This window comes from Sciurus carolinensis, chromosome 18 (assembly GCF_902686445.1).
Source record: "Sciurus carolinensis chromosome 18, mSciCar1.2, whole genome shotgun sequence".
In the NCBI taxonomy this organism is placed as follows: Eukaryota; Metazoa; Chordata; class Mammalia; order Rodentia; family Sciuridae; genus Sciurus; species Sciurus carolinensis.
This window is the reverse complement of record NC_062230.1, coordinates 38,978,524-39,001,029: the sequence shown is the minus strand read 5'-3', so window position 1 is coordinate 39,001,029 and position 22,506 is coordinate 38,978,524. Positions and strand designations below refer to the sequence as shown.

Here is a 22,506-nt window from a genome sequence, read left to right as displayed (position 1 = left end):
TTAATGAGTATAAATTTAGTTACTAAAAATAAAATCTTAAAATGAAAAAGATAAGTGGAATGATAAATATTTTTAAATTGATGGCATCCCGTTCTTAAAAACTGATCAGTAAAATAGATACCATAAATGGATTTGAAGTAACACCAGATATTAATGTTTTAACATGAAAAGATGGTCATTATCACATAAAGTAAAAGAAATGCAACTTAAAATAATAAATGGAAATTCTTTTGAATTCTTTTTTGCAATAAAATAATTTAAAATTCTTTTTTGGTAATTCTTGTGTGTCTTATTATTTTAAATTGCATTTCTTCATCAAAAATTATATTCAGGCTGGATGTACGTAGTGAGGTACACCAGAGGCGGAGGCAGGAGGATTGAAAGTTTGAGACCGGCCTCAGCAATTTAGTGAGCCTGTTTCCAAAAAGAAAAAGGAAAAGGGTAAAATAACAATAATAATAAAATTCAGTGTTCTGAAAGTAAACTAATATTGAGGAAAATATAGCCCTATTTTGAAAAGTAGCATGTTCATAAACTTTGTCAAATGTTCAATTCTCAGAATTTATTTTAAAGAGAACAGTAGAGGTGATAAAACTTTGTTTGAAATATCAAAAGATTTGTTAAATTATATGCTTATACAGTGGAATCAAATACAACCATCAAAAAGAAAGAAATTAAGCAAAAAGTCAAGTTACAAAGCTGTGTAAAATATAATGGAATTCAAAAATAAAATGCATTTTTTAAACTGGAAGAATATACAGTAAGAGTTAATAGAGTTTATTCTTGAAGAGTAGGATTAGGAGGTATTTCTTTTCTATTACTGGAGATTGAACCCAGAGGTTCACTACCACTGAGCTATGTTCCAAATCCTTTTTATTTATCTATTTGTGTTTCTTTTGAGACAGGGTCTCACTAGGTTGCTTAGCACCTTGCTGAGTTGATGAGGCTGATCTTGAACTTGTGATCATGCTGCCTCAACTTCCTGAGTCACTGGGATTACAGGTGTGCACCACTGTGCCCAATTTAGAGGTGACTTTTTTATAAATCTGTAAGTTTTCAAATAAATATTATTTTTGTAATTGGAAAACCCCAGATATTTGAAGGTAAGTTAAGAATTTTTTAAAATATACATATTTTTTGAAAAAATATTGGAACTCATCTGAACATCAGATATACCTGGTGTTGGTTATCAAGAACCATTTGTACATTTGCTATTGATGGTGCCAAAACCAAAACAGTAACTGGGCATGATGGGAAGAGAAGATGTTAAGAACAAAAACCTGATTTTGGAGAGGAAAATAAAAGCCAGTCCGATTCAGTGAAGATGCAAAACCTGGTACAACAAAATCCTTTTACAAAATATGAATTTATTACGAAAACCTGGAAGGATAATCTGAGAAAGGTAAAGAAAGAGAAAAGGAGGCCAGCAGAAGGAGTCAGGAAGACAGAAGTGAAAAAAGGAGATGAGAGAAGAAAATATTGTTGAGCACAGCAAAGGTGCAGAAGCTTACCTGACCGGATGGCATTAAAGCCTTGCTATGTAATCATATCAGAAAACAAAGCATGCTGCAATACAGTGCTCTACCTCCCATCCATTCGAGTTCTAAGAGGTAAATAAAGATGCTCCCTGGGAAGGGGACATGAGGTTGCTCAAAAACACAACAAGGAAAATTTTTTAAGAAAAGACCCACAGTCCCATTTCTGATGTTCACTGCTTTAAAAAGGAATAAATCCGGGCTGGGGATATAGCTTAGTTGGTAGAGTGCTTGCCTCACAAGCACAAGGCCCTGGGTTCAATCCACCACAAAAAATAAATAAATAAATAAATAAATAAATAAATAAATAAATAAATAAATAAAAATAAAAAGGAATAAATCCATCTGAGAGTCAGAGAGGAGTAGTGGGAGAGGGAAGGAAAAGGTGGTCTCCTGATTGAGAGAGGGGAAAAAGAAGAGAAAGAAGAGCAGAGCAAAGAGAAGAGGGGCAGTTAAAACACTGACGTCTAGTCTAATTACTGTGTTAAAAAAAAGCCACATGCACAGCAGGTCCCCTGGGGGCTGAGGGCCCTCCCTGCTCCCTGTGTGGCTGTGGTAGACACTAGCTCCTGGCCTTGTCCCCATTCCTTTCACAGGTCAGAGCAGAGCCGTGCAGGTGCTGCTGCTGATGCAGTGGCGGCAGTGGCTGCAGTAGAAGGACCTTCAGCTAGTCTGCTAGAGCCAATATCAGGGGAAGGAAGGATGGACAGGCCAAATGGCAGGGGAAAGAACACCGAAACACCTCATTTCAAAAAAAAAAAAAAAAAAAAAAGCAGTCTATATACAGTTGTTTGTTTTGGTTCAGTACAAACAGAATAAAAAGTCATTGCTTTTGATGGTCAGCAAACACCCAGTTCTGAAGAGAAGAGGTGATGCCCAGCGGGTAGATTAGGGCCCCCAGGGGTTGGCGGGGTGCCTGGCTTTGTGGCCCTCTCCCAGGAGGCAGAGAGCACAGCTTTAGGTAGTGTAAGCCTTTTTCCTTTTATTTAGAATAATCTTTTTTTTAAGCAATTTCCCCATTCCCAAGTTGGGCCAGTAAAGATTACATGAAAACTGGTACACCTATCAGCTGGAATACAGATGCACCAAATGAGGATTTAAAAACTTTCCAAACGAAAAGTAGAACAAAAAAAAGAAATCTAGCATTTTGCCCCAAGGTTTTATTCTCCTGCCACACACACTCTCCAAAGGACCCTACAGATCCAATTGTATGTCAGTTTCTTGGCTTTGTTGTAGAGGGAACCCCTACTTTACTCATGTTCTGAATTGTTTCCAGAGCAGCTTCATAAGTTTTATCTACTGGGGGTTCATCAAAAATAATTAGGACACCCTCCCGGGTCCAAAATCCCATGAAACTTCTTGTCAAAAATCATCTGTGATAATTTCCTTTCCACATCAACCTTGGAGAGTTTGATGAGACTAGATATGTGTTCAATCTGTACTCGGGAAAAAGGCTCAATGACTTGGATTAGATTCTGTTCCAGTAAGTTATCATACAACTTGGCCAAGTGTGTGCTGATGATTGGGTCATCCCGGAGCTCTGCCTGGTAATCTGTCAGGACCTTTTCAAAATCTGCCAGCGATCTGGTCTTGCTAGACTGAGCCACGCATTTTAATGCTTCTGTCTGCCTCCCTGTCTGCACACCCGAGTGCAAGCTTCCCACCCACCAAAGCCTGGACATCTTCTGGGGTGTTGAGAGTGATTTTACACAGTGACATGTACTTCAGAGATGTGATGGCCTTGGGGCTATTGATGGAGTCATAACCTTCAAATGCCTCATAAAAGTATGAGTATGCAGTTTTCCAGTCCTTCTCCTCTGCTGCATGGATAATACCTGATTGCATGTCCAAGGTGGCTTGCAGTTTAGGGGGGCAGTAGATGGCATTTGCTGTGGTTCGAGCGGAGGTTAAGGCAGCTCGAGTCTTCGGCAGATTGCTCAGAGCATGGTATGTTTTGCTTTCTGAAAGTTGTACTTTCACCAAAAGGGCTTTGTCATCCATCTTTTTCAACTCCTGCAGCAACTGAGAAGACAAGTGCAATGCTTCCTGGTACCTCTTGGTATCAAAGTACAAAGAAACCAGTCTTGTCTCCAAAGTGTAAGAAAGTCCTTTTCTCTGATTTGGCCCATTCAATGCACTCTAAACACAACTGGACCTCCTGCCTTGTAGGTGCTTCCATATCAAGAAATAGATCAAGAAGAGGCCGGAAAGACGAGCTGCTTTAGCCTTACTGATAGAATTCAGAAAGGGTCCTACAGACTTCAGGAGTCCCCCAGGCTCTGCAGCTTGTCCAGTCTTTGCCAGGAGAGACCCCAGTTTGAGGATGCTCTGCTCTTTGACCTGCTCTGCCTCCTCCTCATTTTCCTGAATGTCACGCTTCACGATGGAGTGGAGGATGACGATGGAGGCCTCCCAGAGACTGGGCTCTCTGGAACTCCACCACCGCTGCAGCCACCGTCTTACCGCTCTCACACGGTCCCGGGCCGCCGACCTTAAATATATATTTTTAAGTTGTCAATGGACATTTATTTATTTATATGTGGTGCTGAGAATTGAACTCAGTGCCTCCACACCTGCTAGGCAAGTGCTCTCTCTACCACTGAGCCACAACCCCAGCCCCCGAGTTAATAATTTAATATTTAATCAACGAGCAGTTAAAGTGAAGAAAGGAAATCCTATTTAAAATATAGTAAGTGCAAATCCAAACCGCAATAAGACCGCTTCAGACACACTGGAATGATGGCGATTTTAGAGACAACAGAATTACAGGAGGACAGCTGGGCGCCGCGCCTGGCCGGGGAGCCGGGGAGGGGCCGGCCTCTGGATTTCCGTAATTTTGAGGGGTTTTTTTCCCCAGTGATTTCTTATTCTGCACTAGCTGATGTTTGAGGCAGCGTGTCGCGGAGGAAGCAAGCAAAGCCTCGACCGTTCCAATCCGACCTCGAGGCGGCCTGGCTGCGGGCGCGGGGCTCCGCCCGGGCGCGCACAGGTAGGTGGAGCCGCAGCCCTGCGCGTGGGTGACCCCAGGACAGTTCTAGGACGCAGTCCTGTCAAGCTCCCAGAAATGTTCCAGAAGGATTTGGCGGCGAGGTCAGGAAGCGGAGGGCCTTCCAGTTTCTGGAGTCAGTACGCAGCCGCGCCCTCCAACCGGCTGGCGATGAAGGCCAAGAGCTCTGCCATTCGGAACGGCGGCATCCTCCAGTTCCAGGAGCCTCGGCAGCGGGGGCAGCTCACCTATTAGCGCGCTGACGGGAAATCTGGAGCAGTTCGGGCTCCCCTGGCCGGCCTGGAGAAGATGGCAAGCAGCGAGAACCGAACCAAAGTCCGCTTCACGCGCTTTGTAGAGAACTGCAGAGAGTCGTCCCAAGTTAAAGCAGCCGCGTACTAGACACAGCGTTCCTGTTCAGGTTGCGACCTGTGGTGGGTGGCCTCCTACCCCTTGCTCTGTCCCCCTACCTTTTGGTCCCTTGGGTCTATGAACTATGACATTATGAAGACATTCTTCTGTACCTTGTTCAACTTCTAGAGTTTTAAGAAAGCTTATTTATTAGTGATATAACCTTGCTTCCCGAACAGAATGCAAGCATTAACTTTGGTCTTCTGTATTTTGGACTAAATACTAATTGACTAGGGTGCTATAAACTTGTAACATTTATGGCAAATTGCATGTTGCCCTGCTAGGCGGTCTTAATCTGGCGTTAACTTCTTTTCTCTATCCAGCATAATATGAACCTGGTGTTGAGGCAATGCCTCAGTGAGGCATTAGGTCTCTAATAAAGTCTGTATATAAATGCACACTTTGATTCTGCTGGAAAACTTTATCAGCAAACACGTTGTCTAATCTTTCAAAACAGATTTAAGGAAAGGATTTAAAGTGCAGACTGAACAGTGTGGTTCTTCGAAAGGTTTGGGGTTTCGTTTTGTAGAGCTTTTCCATTTTGAACTGCTATTTGTATTGTGCCTTTTACTTGAGTCTCTTCATTGTTAATACGTTTCTGTACAGTAATAAGCACACACTATTCCTTAGGGGGAAAAAAACAAGTGTTGTTTTGGTAGTTGAAACTGAGGCATAACATTTTGCCTTGTAGGTATATTCATAATAGATAATGTGTGATGGAATTTCACAATGCTGCTAAGGTATAACATCTTGAACAACCTTCAGTGGAGAAAATGTAAATGCTCTTGTATATACAGTAAGAAATATCACTTTCATTAAAATGTACATATGTTCCTCACAGGAGCAAATGCTTCTTCTAGACCTTCTTGATCAAGAGAGCAGCTATGGTGTTTGTTTTGTATTAGTTATGAAAGAAAAAAATTGAACTGTTACATGCACTTTCTTGGAAAGTTGAAAGGAAAGAGTGGGTACAATTTTCTTTAACATTTAATATTTACTAACAACAGAGATACTGTAATTTTACTCAAGTAATCAAATACTTCTTTTTGCAAAAGAAAAAAAAAAGACAACAATGATTATAATGGGGTCTTACCTCTGTTTTATTTCACAGCCTGTAGGTGAAGTGTAGAAAGTGAAAACCTCATATATTGCTGATGGGGATGTAAAACAGTCCAGCAGTTTGGAAAACACTTTGGCAGAACAAGCAGTTTCATCCTTCAGTATAAACCCAAGAGAAATGAAAATGTGTGTCCACACAAAAACATGTATACAAATGGCAGCATAATTCATCACATAGCTGAAGAGTGGAAATGACCCAAATGTGGTATATACATATAGTGGATTATTATTTGTCAATAAAGAGGAATAAAGTACTGATACATGTTACAATATGGATGGACCTCAAAAACGCTATACTAAGTGAAAGAAACCAGTCACAAAAGACTGCATGCTGTATAATTCTACTTTCATATTGTAACCAGAATAGGCAAATCCATAGAGACAGAAAGCAGCCTAGTGGTTTTCAAGGGCTGAGGGAAGGAGATGATGGGGAATGACTGCTAATGAATACAAGGTTTCTTTTGGGGGACATAGAATATTCTGGAATTAGACAGCAGTGATATTTGCACTCACAATGAATATACCAAAAACTATTGAATTTTGCATTCTGAAGGAGTGAATTATAGTATGCAATTTAAAAGACCAACAGACAGAGAAAATTCCATCTGACAGATACAAATGTTGATCATCTAAAATATTTATGAAGTAGTACAAAAAACTAAGTTCAATATCTGGATTCCAGAATAGCAAGTAATCAAAGGACCTGTATTGTTTCTATAGGATAAATCAAAAAGCAGGAATTCACATGGAAACATTCATAGCCTCATTAACAGATCATGAAATCAGAGATAACACACCATTACATCCCATAAAATCAGCTAAATTTTAAATGGTAAACATTGCTTTAAGCATGAAAATTTTTAAATCTTTCTGAAGGAATGTATGGTAAACCATTAACTGATACTTTACATTTCAGAACCATGTTAGGAATAACACCAGAGGATAAAAATAAGGTATGTGGGGAGACAGTAGAAAATACACAGTTGTTCTTGGAAAACTTATAACTAGGGAGAAATGGAAGTAACAATGGCCAACCATAAGGATAAAATAGGGCTCGTGAGCTGTGTTGGCACGTGGATTCCACAGGTGGAATAAACTCCAGCAAGAAAGAAGAGCATGCTCTTGCATGCTGTGATCCTAACGATGGAGAAACTGTGGGTGCACTCTAGACTGTAAGGGTGAAGACAGAGAGGAGTTGGGAGAAGAGGAGTTTGGAGTTCAATCTTCATTTGAGTTTTTTCTTCTTTTAAAATTGTTTATTATCTTGCAGATCCTCCTCAAGCCCCAACTAGATGGGTGCACAGTTGCTTTCTGGGAAGAAATTAAATAATTTTTGTGGTGGGTGTGAACGTAGCTGAGAATTTGGTGGGTAGGAGAGGGGCTCAAAATAAAATAGAGAAATAAAATAGAGAAAGATTTTAAATGTGGGTATGGGGGTCAATCCAAGTTTTAAAATGCCCTTTTTGGGAGGGGGATGTGCTGGGGGGGTGATATTGGCCAAATCATAGGGTTACATTGTGTGCATGTACAAATATTAACAACAAATCCTGCTACTATGTACAACTCTAATGCACCAATAAAAAATGTGGGGGAATAAAAAGTGTTTATTCAAGCAAAGTTTAAAAAAGAGAAGAGATCCAAGATGGTGGACTAGAGGGAGGCTGTGTTCCTTGTCACTGTGTAACTCGGGTTTCAAGCAGAGGATATCTGTTTCTTCTTGGTGAGGCAGTTTTGCTGCCTATGGATCCCCTGCCGTTTACCCCATTTGTCTTCTGTGATCACCTGCAGTCTACCAGCATATCAACACTTTTTGAGTGCAGATTGCTGTCAGGCGCCTATCACCCACCATTTGCTTGCTTCTTGCCTGTCCATCCCCTGCCTTTCACCTACCCATTATCCACCACCCGAGGTTCACCTCCAAATTGTCCGACAGCAGTCAGCAAACTGACCGAAGATTGCCAGTGGAGGGCCAGCTGCCTGCTGTTGCCTGGAAGTTCACTGTCACAGTACCTGCTGGTTTGGTTACACATGGTTGCTGCCATTTTGAGACAACAGCCAGGTCCCGTAGGACCCCTGGCCGGACTGACTGAGCCTCATCTCCAGGATCCCTCAGCCCGACTGATCACTCCCTGCCTCCAGGGCCCTCACATTGACTGATTGCTCCCTGCCACCGACCCCCAGACTGACTGACTGCATCCTATCACCAGGACCCCCAGACCAACTGATTGCACCCCGCCTCCAGGACCCTGCCTGACCAACCGCACCCCGCCTCCAGGACCTCCAGCCGACCACATCCCGAACTGCAGCTCCCCATTTGCCAACATATTTGGAAGCCAGAGCAGCCATCTTGGATTATCCTGGAAGCCGTATCTCCCATCTTTAGGTGGGGCAAATCTCATCCTAAGACGCCTGCTGGAGACTTGAAGCTCATTGTCAGGTACCTCTCATGCATCAGGTTAATGACGACTGGGAGGTTTGAATACTATATGACTGTTATAGTGTAGATTTTCTTTTTTCTCCTTATTGAAAAATTTTAAGTTTTTATTTCTTTACTTTTCTTGCTCTGTTTTCCTTTTGTTTACCTGTTCTCTCAGAGTCTCTCCCTTTTTGCATGCTAACAACCAACTTCTTTTGATTACACTGTCACTCTATTATCTAGAACTTCTATATATTCTTTTCTGATCTCATTACCAGCTACATTCTACACCCCTCCACATCCTCTTTGTCCTCCATTAGAAACTGCAGACCTTATTGCAAATCTATTTATTATACTGAAGATAATAATTGAACTCATTCTGTTTATTATGACAATATTGTTAACATCCTCATAGGGGTTATTTGGTTTAGGGTTGCTAATATTGATCACTGCTAATATTGATCTGCCCCTTAAAGAAAGGGTTTTGGAAACCTATAGGGTCACTATAAGCCTATAGGGAGGAAACTGCAATACCCCAGATCTGCATTGCTAGAGGGGAAGATACATGAACAACATGAAAAAACAAGGGAAGAAAATGATCCAAATAAATCTAGATTCTACATAATAGAATCCAGTGACAGTATGGTAGAAGAAACGTCAGAAAAGGACTTCAGATTATACATGATTAAGATGATTTGTGAAGCAAAGGATGAGATAAGAGAGCAAATGCAGGCAATGAATGATCATACCAATAAGCAGTTGAAAGAGCAACTGCAGGAAGCAAAAGATCATTTCAACAAAGAGAGAGATTCTCAAAAACAACCAAATGGAAATCCTTGAAATGAACCAAACAATAAATCAAATAAAAAACTCAATGGAAAGCATCACCAAAAGACTAGACCACTTGGAAGACAGAATCTCAGACAATGAAGACAAAATATCTAATCTTGAAAATAAAGTTGCCCAAACAGAGAAGATGGTAAGAAATCATGAACAGAATCTCCAAGAACTATGAGAATCATTAAAAGACCAAATTTAAACAAAGTTTAAAAAAGAAAAACTTTATTTATTTGTTTTGTCAGACCTTGAACTCCTGGTCTCAAGTGAGCCTCCTGCCTCAGGTGTTTGAGAAGCTGGGTCTACAGGGGTGAGCCACCATTTTTCTAATTAATTCCTTTTCTTTACATCTTTCTAAATGGGGGATGAGTTGGGGGACATGTGTGAACCAGAACATCTACTATTACACAAGCCCGCAGATTTTCTGATTCAAACCAGACAGAATAATCTGATAGTTGGAATATGTGTTAAGTGTTTTAATAGCTTTATCTCTTTTATGGTATTTAGTAGGGGAATGGGACACCCAGCTGAGTAACAGATGCAGTTATGATCAAATTTTCTAGTTCATTTATTCATGAGGCCTACTCAATACTTTTAAGAATCATAGTTCATTAACCCAGATATACATATACTTCAGTAACAATCCAGTCTGCTTGGTTTTCCATATCCTCAAGACAGGGGAAGACTGAAAGAGGGACATATCCTTGCCATGGGGAAGGAAAGGAGAGAAGAGTATTAAGAGTAAATTCATCCAAGGACTTATACAATGGCCATGTGCCTTCTTCTCTGATAGCCACTGCATATCATTGGTACTTTGATATCTTCACACTTGATTTGCCAGTATTTGGATACCTAGTTTAGCTCTGCTGTGATTTGGCAAGCAACTTGGACATCAGCAACTGGCACCCAGTGAGTGCACCATTAGTGACTGTTGAGTGCATGAGTGCAAGACACAAGGCCAGGAGTTGGAACTGAGAGGCAGTGTTGGGCAATCAGTAGGGCCCCTGGCCACCCACTGGGCAGATGGTCAGAGGACCCATGTTCTTCCCTCCATCATGTGTCCCAGGGCTGAAGATAGGTTGAAGGGGCCCAGAGGAAGAGAAGCCAGTAAATTTGTAAATGGGGGATCTGGCGGTTACATTGTAAAAAGAAATGTCCCCATTCTTCCAGTCCAGGAAGATGCCCACACGCCTGGGGGGCTCTCTCAATTGCAGGCGGGTTGGAGGACAGGTGGATGCCTGGTACTCGTTTTGCTTCATCATCACTACCCAGCAGCCATTCTCTGGTGACAGAGTCATGCTTCCCTTCCTGCACACTGATGCCTTGCACACTCCCAGGACCCATGCTGTCTTGTCTCCAACCTCCACCTCCCAGTAATGGCGGCCAGAGAAGAAACTGGGAGAGCCCAGGGTGATGATGCAGCTTTTGAATCTTTCTGGGCTGTCAGGTAGCCAATCATTTCTGTTTCCAAGTCTCACACTTTTCATGTCATCAGAGAAGACGAGGTTGGGGTGGGCGGTTGCTGGATCCAGGATTACACTAGCTGCAGAGAGAATGCCAAGCTGGGGGTCTGTGGGCAACATGCCCCCAGGGTTCTCCCCATCTCTGGAAGTGGGGACAGGACTGCTCTTCTAGATTGTAGTGGAGGACAGACAGGGACCCAGCAGGTCAAGGCCACTGGCTTTGATTTGGGCACTTACCAGAATGTGCCTGTGCAGCAATCAGTTCTGGGACTACAGAGGTAAAAAGAGAAAGGAGAAAAAGTCCTGAGTATCCCCATTCAGAGGACCTGAATTACACTGTCTCCACAAGGAAAGATAAGTATCCCCCTGCTCAGGCCCTGCATCTTATGATTGGGTGTAAACCAAGGCCTCCCAGGCACCCAGACCCACCTCGGAGACTGTAGTATAGTGAGTTAATTTGCCAATGAGGCAGGTACGAAGGACTGTGCAGAGCTGTGAGGCCTACCACAACCTTTCTCCCACCTTGTTTCAGGTGTTTTTCTCTCTTCTAAACAATGCCCCCAAACCAACAGTATAAGGGACTATCACAATAATCCCTGGTCAACACACACTTCCATCTCCACACTCACCATTAAGCGTTTCCATTTCTGATCGCAGTGTTTCTAAAAAGGGGTAATAGGAGTAGAGAGAAGTTTGAATTAGGTCTGCTGTCTAGAAACAGGAGAAACTGAAGGCAGAGTCTGAAAGGCCATGGGAGACGGAGAAGGGAGGATCCTTGGAAGGAAGTGAGGCCCCTTTCATTTACCTCCAAGCCCACCTACCTGTGAAGTGCTGTGTGCTCTTCTCCACAAACTCTATTTTCTGGTAGAGTAGGTGGATCTTTTCTTTCACCTCTGGAGGAGCAGCCCATGGCTCAGGGACAGTCATCGTCTTGGCCCTAGAGACAAGAGACTGTTGGACAGAGAGGACTGAAGCAAGGGGGTGGCCTTGGTCCCTGTAAGCTGGAAGTGAGGTGCAGTCTTCATGGGGCACACCAGCCCAATCTGGGCTATGCAAAGTTCTTCCTGGACTTGGATTTCTGATACTGGTCTTCAATTTTGGCTGCAAATTGATATCTACTGGAGAGTTTTAAGAACCATTGATATCAAAATCACGAGTTTAAATAATGGCCTTAAAGTCATATTGATAGCACCAGAATTCAGACTGCTATGTCAAATTAATTATACTTCTATACTTTTTGTATTGAAATAGAAATAATAAATAAAAAAACAACTATAATGAATACCACATCTCAGCTATTAGGATGGCCATTATAAAAACAACAACTGAAAATAACAAGTGTTGGTGAGGATGTGGAGAAACACCATACTGTTTAAGTTGGATGACCATCAACTGACGATGGGTAAACAGAATGTGGTATCCACATACAGTGGTGTATTACTCTGGCATTAAAAGGAATAAAATTCTGACCATGCCACAATATGGACAGATCTTGAAAGCACTATGCCATGGGAGAGAAGCCAAACACCAAAGGTCAAATACCGTATGATCCCACTCAAGAGACTCCTAGAGTACTCAAATCCATAGAAAGTAGAAAGTAGTTGTCAGGGACTTAAGGAAGAGAGTGAGGAGTTAGTGCTTAATGGTATGGCATTTTTGTGTGGGGAGGTGGAAAAGCTCTGGAGGTAGATGGTGTGATGTGTGTGCAAGTGCAAATGTATTTAAAGCCACTGAACATGTAAAAGTGGTTAAAACGGTACATTTTATGTACCACAAAAGACTTTTTAAAAAACCGGGCTGGGGAGATAGCTCAGTCTGTAGAGTGCTTGCCTTGCAAGCACAAGGCCCTGGGTTTGATCCCCAGCACCCAAAAAAACAAAAACAAAAAAAAAACAAAAACAAAACAAAACAAAAAAAAACCCTCTGATGCTTAGGTCCCACTCCCAGACATTTGGGTTTAAGTGGTGCAGTTGTGGACATCAGGATCTCACAAAACTCCACAGCTGACTCCAACCTGCAGCCTCCTCTTCCTTCCTCTCCCCTCCCCTGCCTGCTTGGCTCTGCCCACCTCTGAAGTGGCTCCCCAGAGACTCTTGGAAAGTGCTTCCTTACTTGAGGTCATAGGCAGCTCTGCAGGGGCAGTGTATGTTAGGTGGATTTCATGGGACACAGTTCATTCAGGAGGTTTCTCAGGAAGTCACTATCTTGGTTCACCAGGACTTGGCTCAATTCATCTTCCCAGTCTTCTGCCCCATGCCCTCCCTCCCGTCCAGGCTCTGGTAGCCCCTGTGCAAATCCAGGAAGGCCCCTGGAAGCTGCAGGCAATGGGAGGAGAACTGAGTCACAGACCCAGATCCTGCCTAGGATTGTCTCGCCCAAATGCTTCCTGCAAGACACCCCAGGGGACACCACAGAACCTCTTTGTACCTGTGCAAGGTGACTCCGACGTCCTAGGAGAGAAAAGAGGGAAGCTCTCCATTACCAGTCTCCTAGAGGCTGTGCTGAGTCCTGGCCTCTCCTCCTGGACTCCTAGATTTTAAACTGCTGCCTAGGCTTTCAGTTCTAGAGTGTCAGTAAACTGGAGTATTTCTCCTCAATTATAATTCTAATCACTTCTTGGAAGCCCCACTGAGGTGGAACTTCACTCAAACTCTTATCTCTTCTGGGCAATGCCAGCACCACTCTGGGCTCCTGAGAGACCTCAACAGAGTGGAGCCCATGGCATCATGGGTCATCAAGACCAAGCCCCACCCAGGCCTCAAGGGCCTCACTCCCTGGCTTGGGCAGAGTGGATGAGAGTGAGAGGAGCCTGTCATCCACTGGACACTGACCGGGGAAGGCCAGGCCCAGATGCACTCACTTGCATGATCTCCCATTCAGACTGGCTTTGCTTGGCTTCCAGCTCCCCAATGAGCTCATCAAGGACAGAGATGTGCTGGAACACCTGAGTGTCGAAGGTCTCCCTGACCTGACCAATGGTCTGGTCCAGCTCCTCCAGCCAGGCCACAAATAGCTGCTCCTGCTGCTCTAGAAACTGGCACAGCTGCTTCAGTTGGCACCGGACCCTCTCCTTCTGGGTTTCAGTTTGTTTCTGGGGAACAGAGAATAGGGAGGTGTAGGGATCTGTGTTATGGGTGGACCTGTGTATCCAGAGAGTCCTCAGAAGCCCACCTCCTTCCTAGAGGTGGGTAAGAAGTAGGCTTCTTCAGCCTCTTGGAGACCAGAGCAGGGGTATTATCTGGAAACTTCCAGAACCATCCAGAACAGGGGCTAGCTCTTGTAAAGTGCTCTTATACCTGGCATTATAGGTTCAACTGTGTCACCTCTAAAATTTATATGTTGAAGTCCTAACCCTGAAGTACCAAAGAATGATTTTATTTGGAGGAAGGGTCCTTGCAGATGTACTTAATTAAAATGAAATCATATGGAATAGGGTGGGCCTATTGTGTCCTTATAAAATGGAAACATTCAGACACAGACACACACATACATAGAACACCAGGTGAGAAGATGGCCATCTACAAGTTAAGGAGGGAAGGAACCAACTCTGCCAACCAACCTTGATTTCAGACTTCTGACCTCCAGAACTGTGAGACAATAAATACCTATGTATGATGGCCACGGGAAACTAGGACCCTTCAGTTTTGAAAGCCTGTGTGATAATGGCAAAGGCCCTGGGGGTCATAAGTGGTCAAAGCAGTGACTACCAAACCATGCTCCAGGATGGAGGCCTCTCCCACCTTCCAGAGTGCTGGGGCCATCAATCTGTTTGAAGGCAGGTGAATTTGGCTTCTATGACTGTCACACAGGGTCCTTGGAGACAGCCCCTTTCTGTCAAGGTGGTCTTCCTCCCTCGGATGCCATTACCTTCCTGCCCCCAGTAGGGCCCATTTTTAAAAATTTATTTTAGTTGTAGATGGACACAATACCTTCATTTTATTTACTTATTCTTTTTTTTTTTTTTATTTTGCAGTACTTCCTGCACTCTACCAACTGAGCTATATCCCCAGTCCTTATTTACTTATTTTCATGTGGTGCTGAGGATGGAACCCAGTGCCTCACATGTGCCAGGCAAGCGATCTACCACTGAGCCACAGCCACAGCCCAGGAGTACCCATTTTTGCTGCCCTGTGAGCCCGAGCAGAATCTTGGGACCGCTGCTCACTCCTTGCCACCTCCCTCCTTCGGCAGACATGAAGGGGCAAGGGCTGACCACAGGACACTCCTGGCTTACCAGGAGGTGCTCTGTCTTCTTTTCTCCCTGGGATCTCTGCTCCTCTCCAGATTTCCTCAGCTCCTTCAGATGCTCCAGCTGCTTCTGGATTTGCTCCTGGAGAAAGAGTACTTCTTGAGATACTTACACTTGGCTCCTGTCATCTTTAGCTGGTGCCAACTCTAGCGGGGTGCCAACTTTGCTTCCAGGGGCAAAGCTATAGGTGCTGCAATCAAGAGCATGAGAAAGGGTACTCAGGAAAGTGGAAGACTCAATCTGCTGCCAAGGAAAACAGAGCCATGGGGTAGTGAGAAAGAGTCCCAGTGACTCCCTGAGAGCCCCAGGGTCCAGCCACACCTGAATCCCAGAAGATCCCCTTGGACTTCCCAGAAACATAAACACGTCAATTCCCTCTTTGCTGGCCTGATTTGTATTGTTTTGCTGCACACAGCCCAAGAGTCCTGGCTAATGCACCCACATCCCTGAATGGTTAGGAAAATGAAGCAAGGTCTAGTGGATACAAGTCCCAGGCAGGAGGCACCTACCCTGTATTCCAAGGCAGCCTCCTCAATGGGGCGCACCCGGTGACCTCGATGCTCCTGACTCAGCCTGCAGATGAGGCAGATGGGCTCCCCATGGTCCTCACAGAAGAGCAGCTGCACCTGCTTCATATGGCGCTTGCACTGTGGCAGGGGCTCAGGGCTCAGGCCTCCAGAGCTCTTCTTTCTGAGTGAGGCCTGGCACTGCAGGCAGCTAGGCAAGTGACTTCTAAGGGTCTCAGGCTCCCCTGAAGCAACTGGGCAGCTGCAGGAATCTAGCACACTGGTACCAACAAGAAGATCTCCTTTCTGGGTGTGGCAAAGGGGAAATGCAGCCTCATCCTGTGGCCTCCCTGGGGACATGGCAATGGAAAAATCTCCTGAGTGGTCAACCCAAGTTTATGAGAGAGAGAGAGCCTGTGCCCAGGACGTGTGAGTTCTCTGTTAGATCTGACACTTCCTAGCACATCCTGCCCTGACTTCCCTCCAGTGAAGCAACTAACAGGCCCCCGGAACTGAAAGCAAAGCCTAGACATTAGGCTCTTTCTGGTACTTGGGATTCTTGGGCATTTGTTCTAATAAAGCCCCACATCCCTTTGCTACAGATCCTCCTGCACAGATGTGGGTCTAGTGGGTGAAATGAGAGAGAACAGCAAGACATCATGGACAGCATTTGCTTTGCTACTTGAAACCTCTCCAGGCTGCCTGTTACTCATGGAAGACCCCAGGGAGGGGTGCCTTGCTTGTAGACTGACCCTAGCCCTAGCAGAGTGCCTGCAGGCTGTGTGGTAGGCATCTGGAATGTGTGTTGAGTGAAGGAGCAAACAGATCATCACTCACATTCAAGTTCAAGAAGCAAATAAGGGAATTTTAAAAGGCTTTGTGGTGTATATTTCACCATGAAGAATAAGTTATGATTAGCTGTGCCCCAAGACAGTAGCAATAACTCCATCAAGCAGAAATGATAGGAGACACAAGAAGAAGTAGCAACACATGCAATGCATAAGTCTGTCCCTTCTCCTCCCCTCATTGTCCCAGGAATTCAAATCATATCTGTAAACAAGACTTCTAGTGAGTCCTAGGAACCACATCTCCTCCTCCCTTGTGATAGAATTGATGACTTCCTCCACTCCAAATAACCCCAGATTCTTAGCCTCCCTTGCAGAGGAGTGGTCATCTGAACACATTCTAGCCAAAAGGATGTAGAGAAGGTGTCCTGAGCAGCCTCTAGAAACTTCTAGAAACCTTCACTTAGTGATGCTATTCCTCTGGGCCCTTCCATCCTGCTGCTTGGAATGAGGATGTCACCATCTGAAACCATGAGTTTTAGAGCAAAGTTGGTGGTCTGGAGTCCTGGCCCATGGATCTGTCTCAGACAAATGCACGTCACTATCTGTGTGTCATTTGTGTGAAAGAAGAACAAAGTCTGTGTTGCTTAAGCTACCATGATTTGGAGGTTTCTGTTACTCATGAATAAACATAATCCTGATGACTAACTCCTCAGCAAAAGAGACCTATGATTTTGGTCAACTGCTTCAGTCCTTGCACAGTGAAAGAGAAATAGTAGAATCCCAGCCCCATCACAAACTGCCTTAGAGTATTCGTGGGAAGGGAATATTTTTACCCAGTCTTCTCTGAATCCTCAATCTGGGGCCCTGAAGTCTGTGGATACTAAAGAAGAACTTGTGAGGATCCAAGAATAAGTTGAAATTTGGTGCAACATTTTGTGAATATGTGTGCATATAATGTGCATTTTCAGGTCCACAGCCTGCATCAGATTTGCAAAGATACCCTAGGAGGCATCCATGTATCCCCCAGTGATATAAATGCAGTAGGAATAAAAGGAAATTCAGGAGGAATAGCCTTATAGGCTACCATTCCTAAGAATGCTAGGTCTTCCCAGGGCACCCTTCTCACCTGAAGACAAAGGTACTTCTGAATTTGATGACTCAGGGCACACACTGCCCGTCATCTTCTCCAGGGTCTCCTGGGTCTCTGCATCTCTAACTCCATGCTCCTCCCAAGATGATATGGATTTCTCCTCTCTAGCCAATAATGCATTGCAAAGTGTGTTCCTGACTGTTTTCCCTGTCAGGACCATGGAATGTTCTGGACTTGTGTAGCCCTTCTCCAGAGTCACAGTTGCCTCTCCATCCAGAATGACTATTCCCCTGGGGCTGGCTGCTGAGTCTGGTTTTGCATTTCTCATTTTTGCAAGAGAAGTCAGAAGAGTTTCTGGATTTGGGGATTCTCTCTCTTCTGAAGAAACGGTAAATTCAAAACTTCTGGGTCGCTGCTTCACTGAATGTAAATATACTTCAGATTTCTTGGATTCTTTCCTTCCTGGAGCCCCACTGGACAGCCCCTGGAGCCTTCCTGCAGAGCTGGCATTCCTGCGGAGCTGGGCACTCTTCCTGATCTCCTTGTCCCCTGGCAGTTGGGCAAGGACCAGGCTTCTTCTGGAGGGCAGTCCTGTGCTCCGGGACAGAGGCTTTCCCTGCACATCCAGGACCTCAGAGCCCTTCTGATCCCTCCGTTTGCTCTGGGACTTCTTCTGGGGCCCCCTCCCCGCCTCATGCTGGCTGGATGGCAGGCTGGCCAGTCCCCCACCACTTTGCTGCTGCCCATCATCTTCTGGGCCATCTGGCTCCTTCTGGCTCTTGGGCTTATTCTCTCCAGAAGAAGACCCTGTGGATGTGTCGGTGCCGCTGTCTTGTGTTGGATATCCTGGAAGGATAACCAGATACAAAAATGAAGTTGTACCACATTCAGGGCTGAGGGCTGGGGGTGGTGCAGAGAGGGAATCCCCTTCGGCATCGCAGAAGGTAAGTGTTGAACATGCTGGACAACAGCAGTCAACTACCACAAGTAAGAACACACACATGGTGTTTTTCTCAAGAGTACTTTTCAAACTTTTTAAGCAGGAGAATTTGCTTCAAATAAAATATTATGCAAAATTCCAAAACATAGATAAATAAAACTGTGATTTATTAGTATAAAATTATGTTACTATAGATGTACAATATTCATTTTATGAAATCAATTAATAACAAATAATTAAGATGTCTGATCAGCACAAACATTTGAAATCAGGACTTATAAAGGAGCCTGTGTTTTTCTTTTGTTGCATAAATTAAAGAAAATCTTAACTTGCACAGATGAATGTAAATGATGATTTAAAAAAAAAGTTTGCCTAGAAATTTCAGGATACTGTTTACTGTTTACAAATGATGAGAAGAAAAAAAAATGATGCGAAGGCCTTATTTACAAGGTCTACATAAGGAAATAAAGATAATCTGTACTCAGCACCTTACTTTTTGGCTTGAAGACGCTTTTATTAAAATTAAAGTTGTTTGGGGGCTATGGGTAGTGTAAGTGCTTAGCAGCCATGAGACCTGGGTTTGATCTCCAGCATCACACACACACACACAAACACAAATTTAAGTTCTTTATAACAGTTTAAATTCTTTATAACAGTTGGCTTTCTGAAAATATTTAAGTTTCCAAAACTGACTCAAGAACTGGTGAGAAACCCCAAACATGCTAATACTCAGATTTTAGAACATGCAAAATTTTAAAATTCTACTCATTAAATTCTACCAGATTCAGATTATGGTTTAAGTTCTATTACTCTTTCAAAGAGTAGAGAAATTTTATGTTGTTCAAACTGTTCTGCCTCAGAGAAATACCTAGAAGTCATTTCTCCTAGGTATTTAGGATATAGCCTAAAAGTCTAGAAATAGAAGAAAAATTCGAACACCAAAAAGTATTTCTTTAAGCTGACCATGTATTAGGCTGTCCCTATCACAAAAGTCTTTAAAAGTAGAAATCAAACAGATTACATTTTAGATCATAATAAAATCAGAAATTTACTACAAAAGATTAGTAGGAAGGAGAAGAAAGCAAGAGAGAGAAGGAAAAAAGGAAGAAGGAAGGAAAGAGGGAGAAGAAATCCTCTTGAGATTTTTTTTTGAACCATGTGTTAAAAAGGGCATTAGCTGGGCACTGTGGTACACACCTGTACTCCCAGCAACTTTGGAGGTTGAGGCAGGAGGATTGTGAGTTCAAAGCTGGCTTCAGAAACTTAGTGAGGCCCTTAACAACTCAGTGAGACCTGTCTCTAAGTAAAATACAAAAAAGGGCTGGGGATGTGGCTCAGTGGTTAAGTGCCCCTGGGTTCTATCCTCTTTCAAAAAAAAAGAAAGAAAAAAAAAAAAGAAGAAATTTGAAATTAGGTGGACAACAATGAAAATATCATGCACCAACCCTGTTAACATGATTGGTTTGCATATACTTCCTGTTTACCTGTTAACCTAAAGACACTGGTCTGCACATGAGTGCTAACTGCAAATGGAATGAAGAATTCTCTAGGAACAGGCGCTCCAATCCTGTTTCTCCTTATTCTGACCCAGTCAGAATCTCAGTCTTTTTTAGAGTCATTAGGAATCTGAGGGTGCTTTACCAACCCAGCTACAGAGACCAGAGAGGGACAAGATGTCCTTTACCCAAGTTGCCTGGGCTATGGACCAGGGTCTCCCAAGCAGCAGGCCAGAGAACTTAGGTCTGAAGGTGGCTTCCCTCTTCCTGCCAGCAGCCAGCAATTGGTGCTGGGCCAGGAGGGGGTCTGGACCACTTACCCTGGCCAGTGGCCCTGTGCAGCTCCTCTGCCAGGAGGCGCTGGTTGATGGCTCGCAGGACCTGCAAGGTCAGTTGCACAGCATATTCCTCTCCATAATGGGTGATCAGTAGGGTTGCCAGCCTCACCGGCCTGGCCATCTGAAGATGGCCCCGGGGGATCCGGGAGTGCTCTTTCTCCAGGTTGGTGTTCTGTAGCTTGAACTTGAACTTCTCAAAGTCATAGGGCACCAGTTCCTCCAGGGTGCTCAGCAGATGGTCACTAAGGGTCTTGGCCATGGCACTGATCAGAAGAGACTGGAGCCAGCTGGCCAGCTTTTGGCTCTTGGTAGTAGAAGAAGCTCCCTGACCTGCAGCCTGAGGATGAGGAAGTGGCAGCTTGTGAAATAACGGAAAGGCACAGGAAATGCTTGGTGTTTTAGTGGGAACTGAGACCCAGGATGAGGGTGTGTCCAAGCTATGGCATCCTCTCCTCGCAGACTCAAAGACTTTTCCAGTGGAGAAGGCTCAATTTTTCCAGCTGTGTGGTGCCCAGAGTCTCAGCTTCACTCCACGCTGGATGGCAGAGAGGTGGGCAAGTCTATAAGGTAGCCTGGGGTTGGCTTCCAGACCCTCCATCTGCTCTTTCTTGTTCCCAGGACCTGGGGATGAAGGAGAGATGAGGACAAAGAGCCAGACTGCGGGTCAGCATCTCTGGCCAATGGTTCCCCTTCTGACTTATGGAGTTCATAGACCCTTGGCCAACAGCAGAGGAAGGAACAGGTAGCACGCAAGCTTTTCCCTGGGTGCTCGAGAACGCAGGCGAGGCTGGAAAGGCACTGCCAGGGGACAAGTCCTGGTGTCCTTCCTGTTGATGTAGCGCCAGTCAATGTCTGGTCCATCCTGCCACACCAAGGCCTCCAAAGGCAATGCCTAGGACCACCTTCCTGACTTGTCTGTTCCCAGAGCTGACCCAGCCCTTGCTCCCTGGAGCTTTTCTGACACATGTTCGAAGCACTTGCCAGGAAGTTGAAGATACAGGGTGAAAAGCTACAGATGTTCCTCCAAGCTCACAGCCTAGAGGTGACTCTGAAGCTAAAGGGGGTTACATGGGACGTGGGAGCTGGCTTCTCCTGTACATTCCAACTTCTGTCCTTTTTTTGCGCTCTGATTTCTGTCCTCAACCCTTTGTTTTGAAAAATTTTAATCTATCATAAAGTGGAGAGTTTGGGGCAGTGAACACTTATCCATAGAGCCACCATAACTTAACATGCTACAGTATTTTCTACTCCCTCCTCCACACTTTTTTTTTCCCTCAACCATTTGGTAATAAATTGCAAACATTCTCACCTAAAATACCCTATATAACTTAAATACTAAGAATGCAATATTAATTTAAATAATTACAATATGATCATCACATACAAGAAAGGCAACCTTGTTTTACAAGAATCAGTCCATGATCAAATTTCCCCAGTTGTCTTGATGATATCCTTTGTAGCTTTTCCCCCCAAACATGGGGTCCAGAGATCATGCACTGTGGTTCAGTTGTCTACTCTTTATATTTTCCTTTTATCTGCAACATTTCCGTACTTCCTCAGTCTTTTTTTTCTTTTTAAGACATTGATTTTAAAAAGTTCATTTTAAAACAATATTTTTAGTTGCAGATGGACACAATACCTTTATTTTGTTTAGGTTTTTTGTATGGTGCTGGGGATCAAACCCAGTGCCTCATGAGTGCTAGGCAAGTACTCCAGCACTGAGCTACACCCCCAGCCCCATAAAAAGTTCATTTTTACATCCATCTATGTACCATGTGTCAAAGTGCATTCTACTGTCATGTATAACTAATCAGAACAAATTTAAAAAACGGGCTGGGGAGATAGCTCAGTCGGTAGAGTGCTTGCTTTGTAAGCACAAGGCCCTGGGTTCCCCAGCACCCCCCCCAAAAAATTTAAAAAACAGACTCAGAAAAAGTCTGTTTCAAGTAGAACATCCAGGGCTGGGGAGATAGCTCAGCTGGTAGAGCACTAGCCTTGCAAGCACAAGGCCCTGAGTTCGATCCCCGGTACCGAAAAAAAAAAAAAAAAAAAAAAAAAAGTAGAACATCCATCAGTTTAGGTCTGTGTGCTTGTCTCCTCATAAGTCTGCTGAGGGTGCCATGTTTGAGGTTATTTTTTCCTTATCAGTGACCTGAGTGTGTGTCTTTGCCTACATTCTTTCACCCAATAGCTTTAGGATTCATTGACTATGACTTAGTTGGCATTATTTGCATATTTTGGTTTAAACTTTCTGTCCACCCCATAAAATTTTTGGATTAAAAATGTAAGTGGGAACAGGGAATGTAGTTCAGGGGTAGAGTACTTGGTCTAG

The 22,506-nt window shown here is 44.0% G+C and overlaps 1 protein-coding gene and 1 pseudogene across 1 annotated transcript; both read right to left on the bottom strand.

Annotated features, from left to right (window-relative positions):
• Window positions 1–2,097: 2,097 nt before the first annotated feature.
• Window positions 2,098–4,730, bottom strand: LOC124969960 (26S proteasome non-ATPase regulatory subunit 11-like; annotated as a pseudogene).
• A 4,790-nt stretch (window positions 4,731–9,520) lies between these two features.
• On the bottom strand, window positions 9,521–20,467 carry Mefv (MEFV innate immunity regulator, pyrin). Its single transcript, XM_047532737.1, has 10 exons — window positions 20,157–20,467; window positions 17,437–18,246; window positions 15,526–15,872; window positions 15,002–15,097; window positions 13,628–13,858; window positions 13,195–13,217; window positions 11,589–11,704; window positions 11,397–11,429; window positions 11,005–11,037; window positions 9,521–10,847 (listed from the first exon to the last, which is right to left on the bottom strand). Exons 1-10 carry the CDS (start codon window positions 20,431–20,433, stop codon window positions 10,297–10,299), a joined length of 2,517 nt encoding a protein of 838 aa, XP_047388693.1. The 5' UTR covers window positions 20,434–20,467; the 3' UTR covers window positions 9,521–10,296.
• Window positions 20,468–22,506: the final 2,039 nt, after the last annotated feature.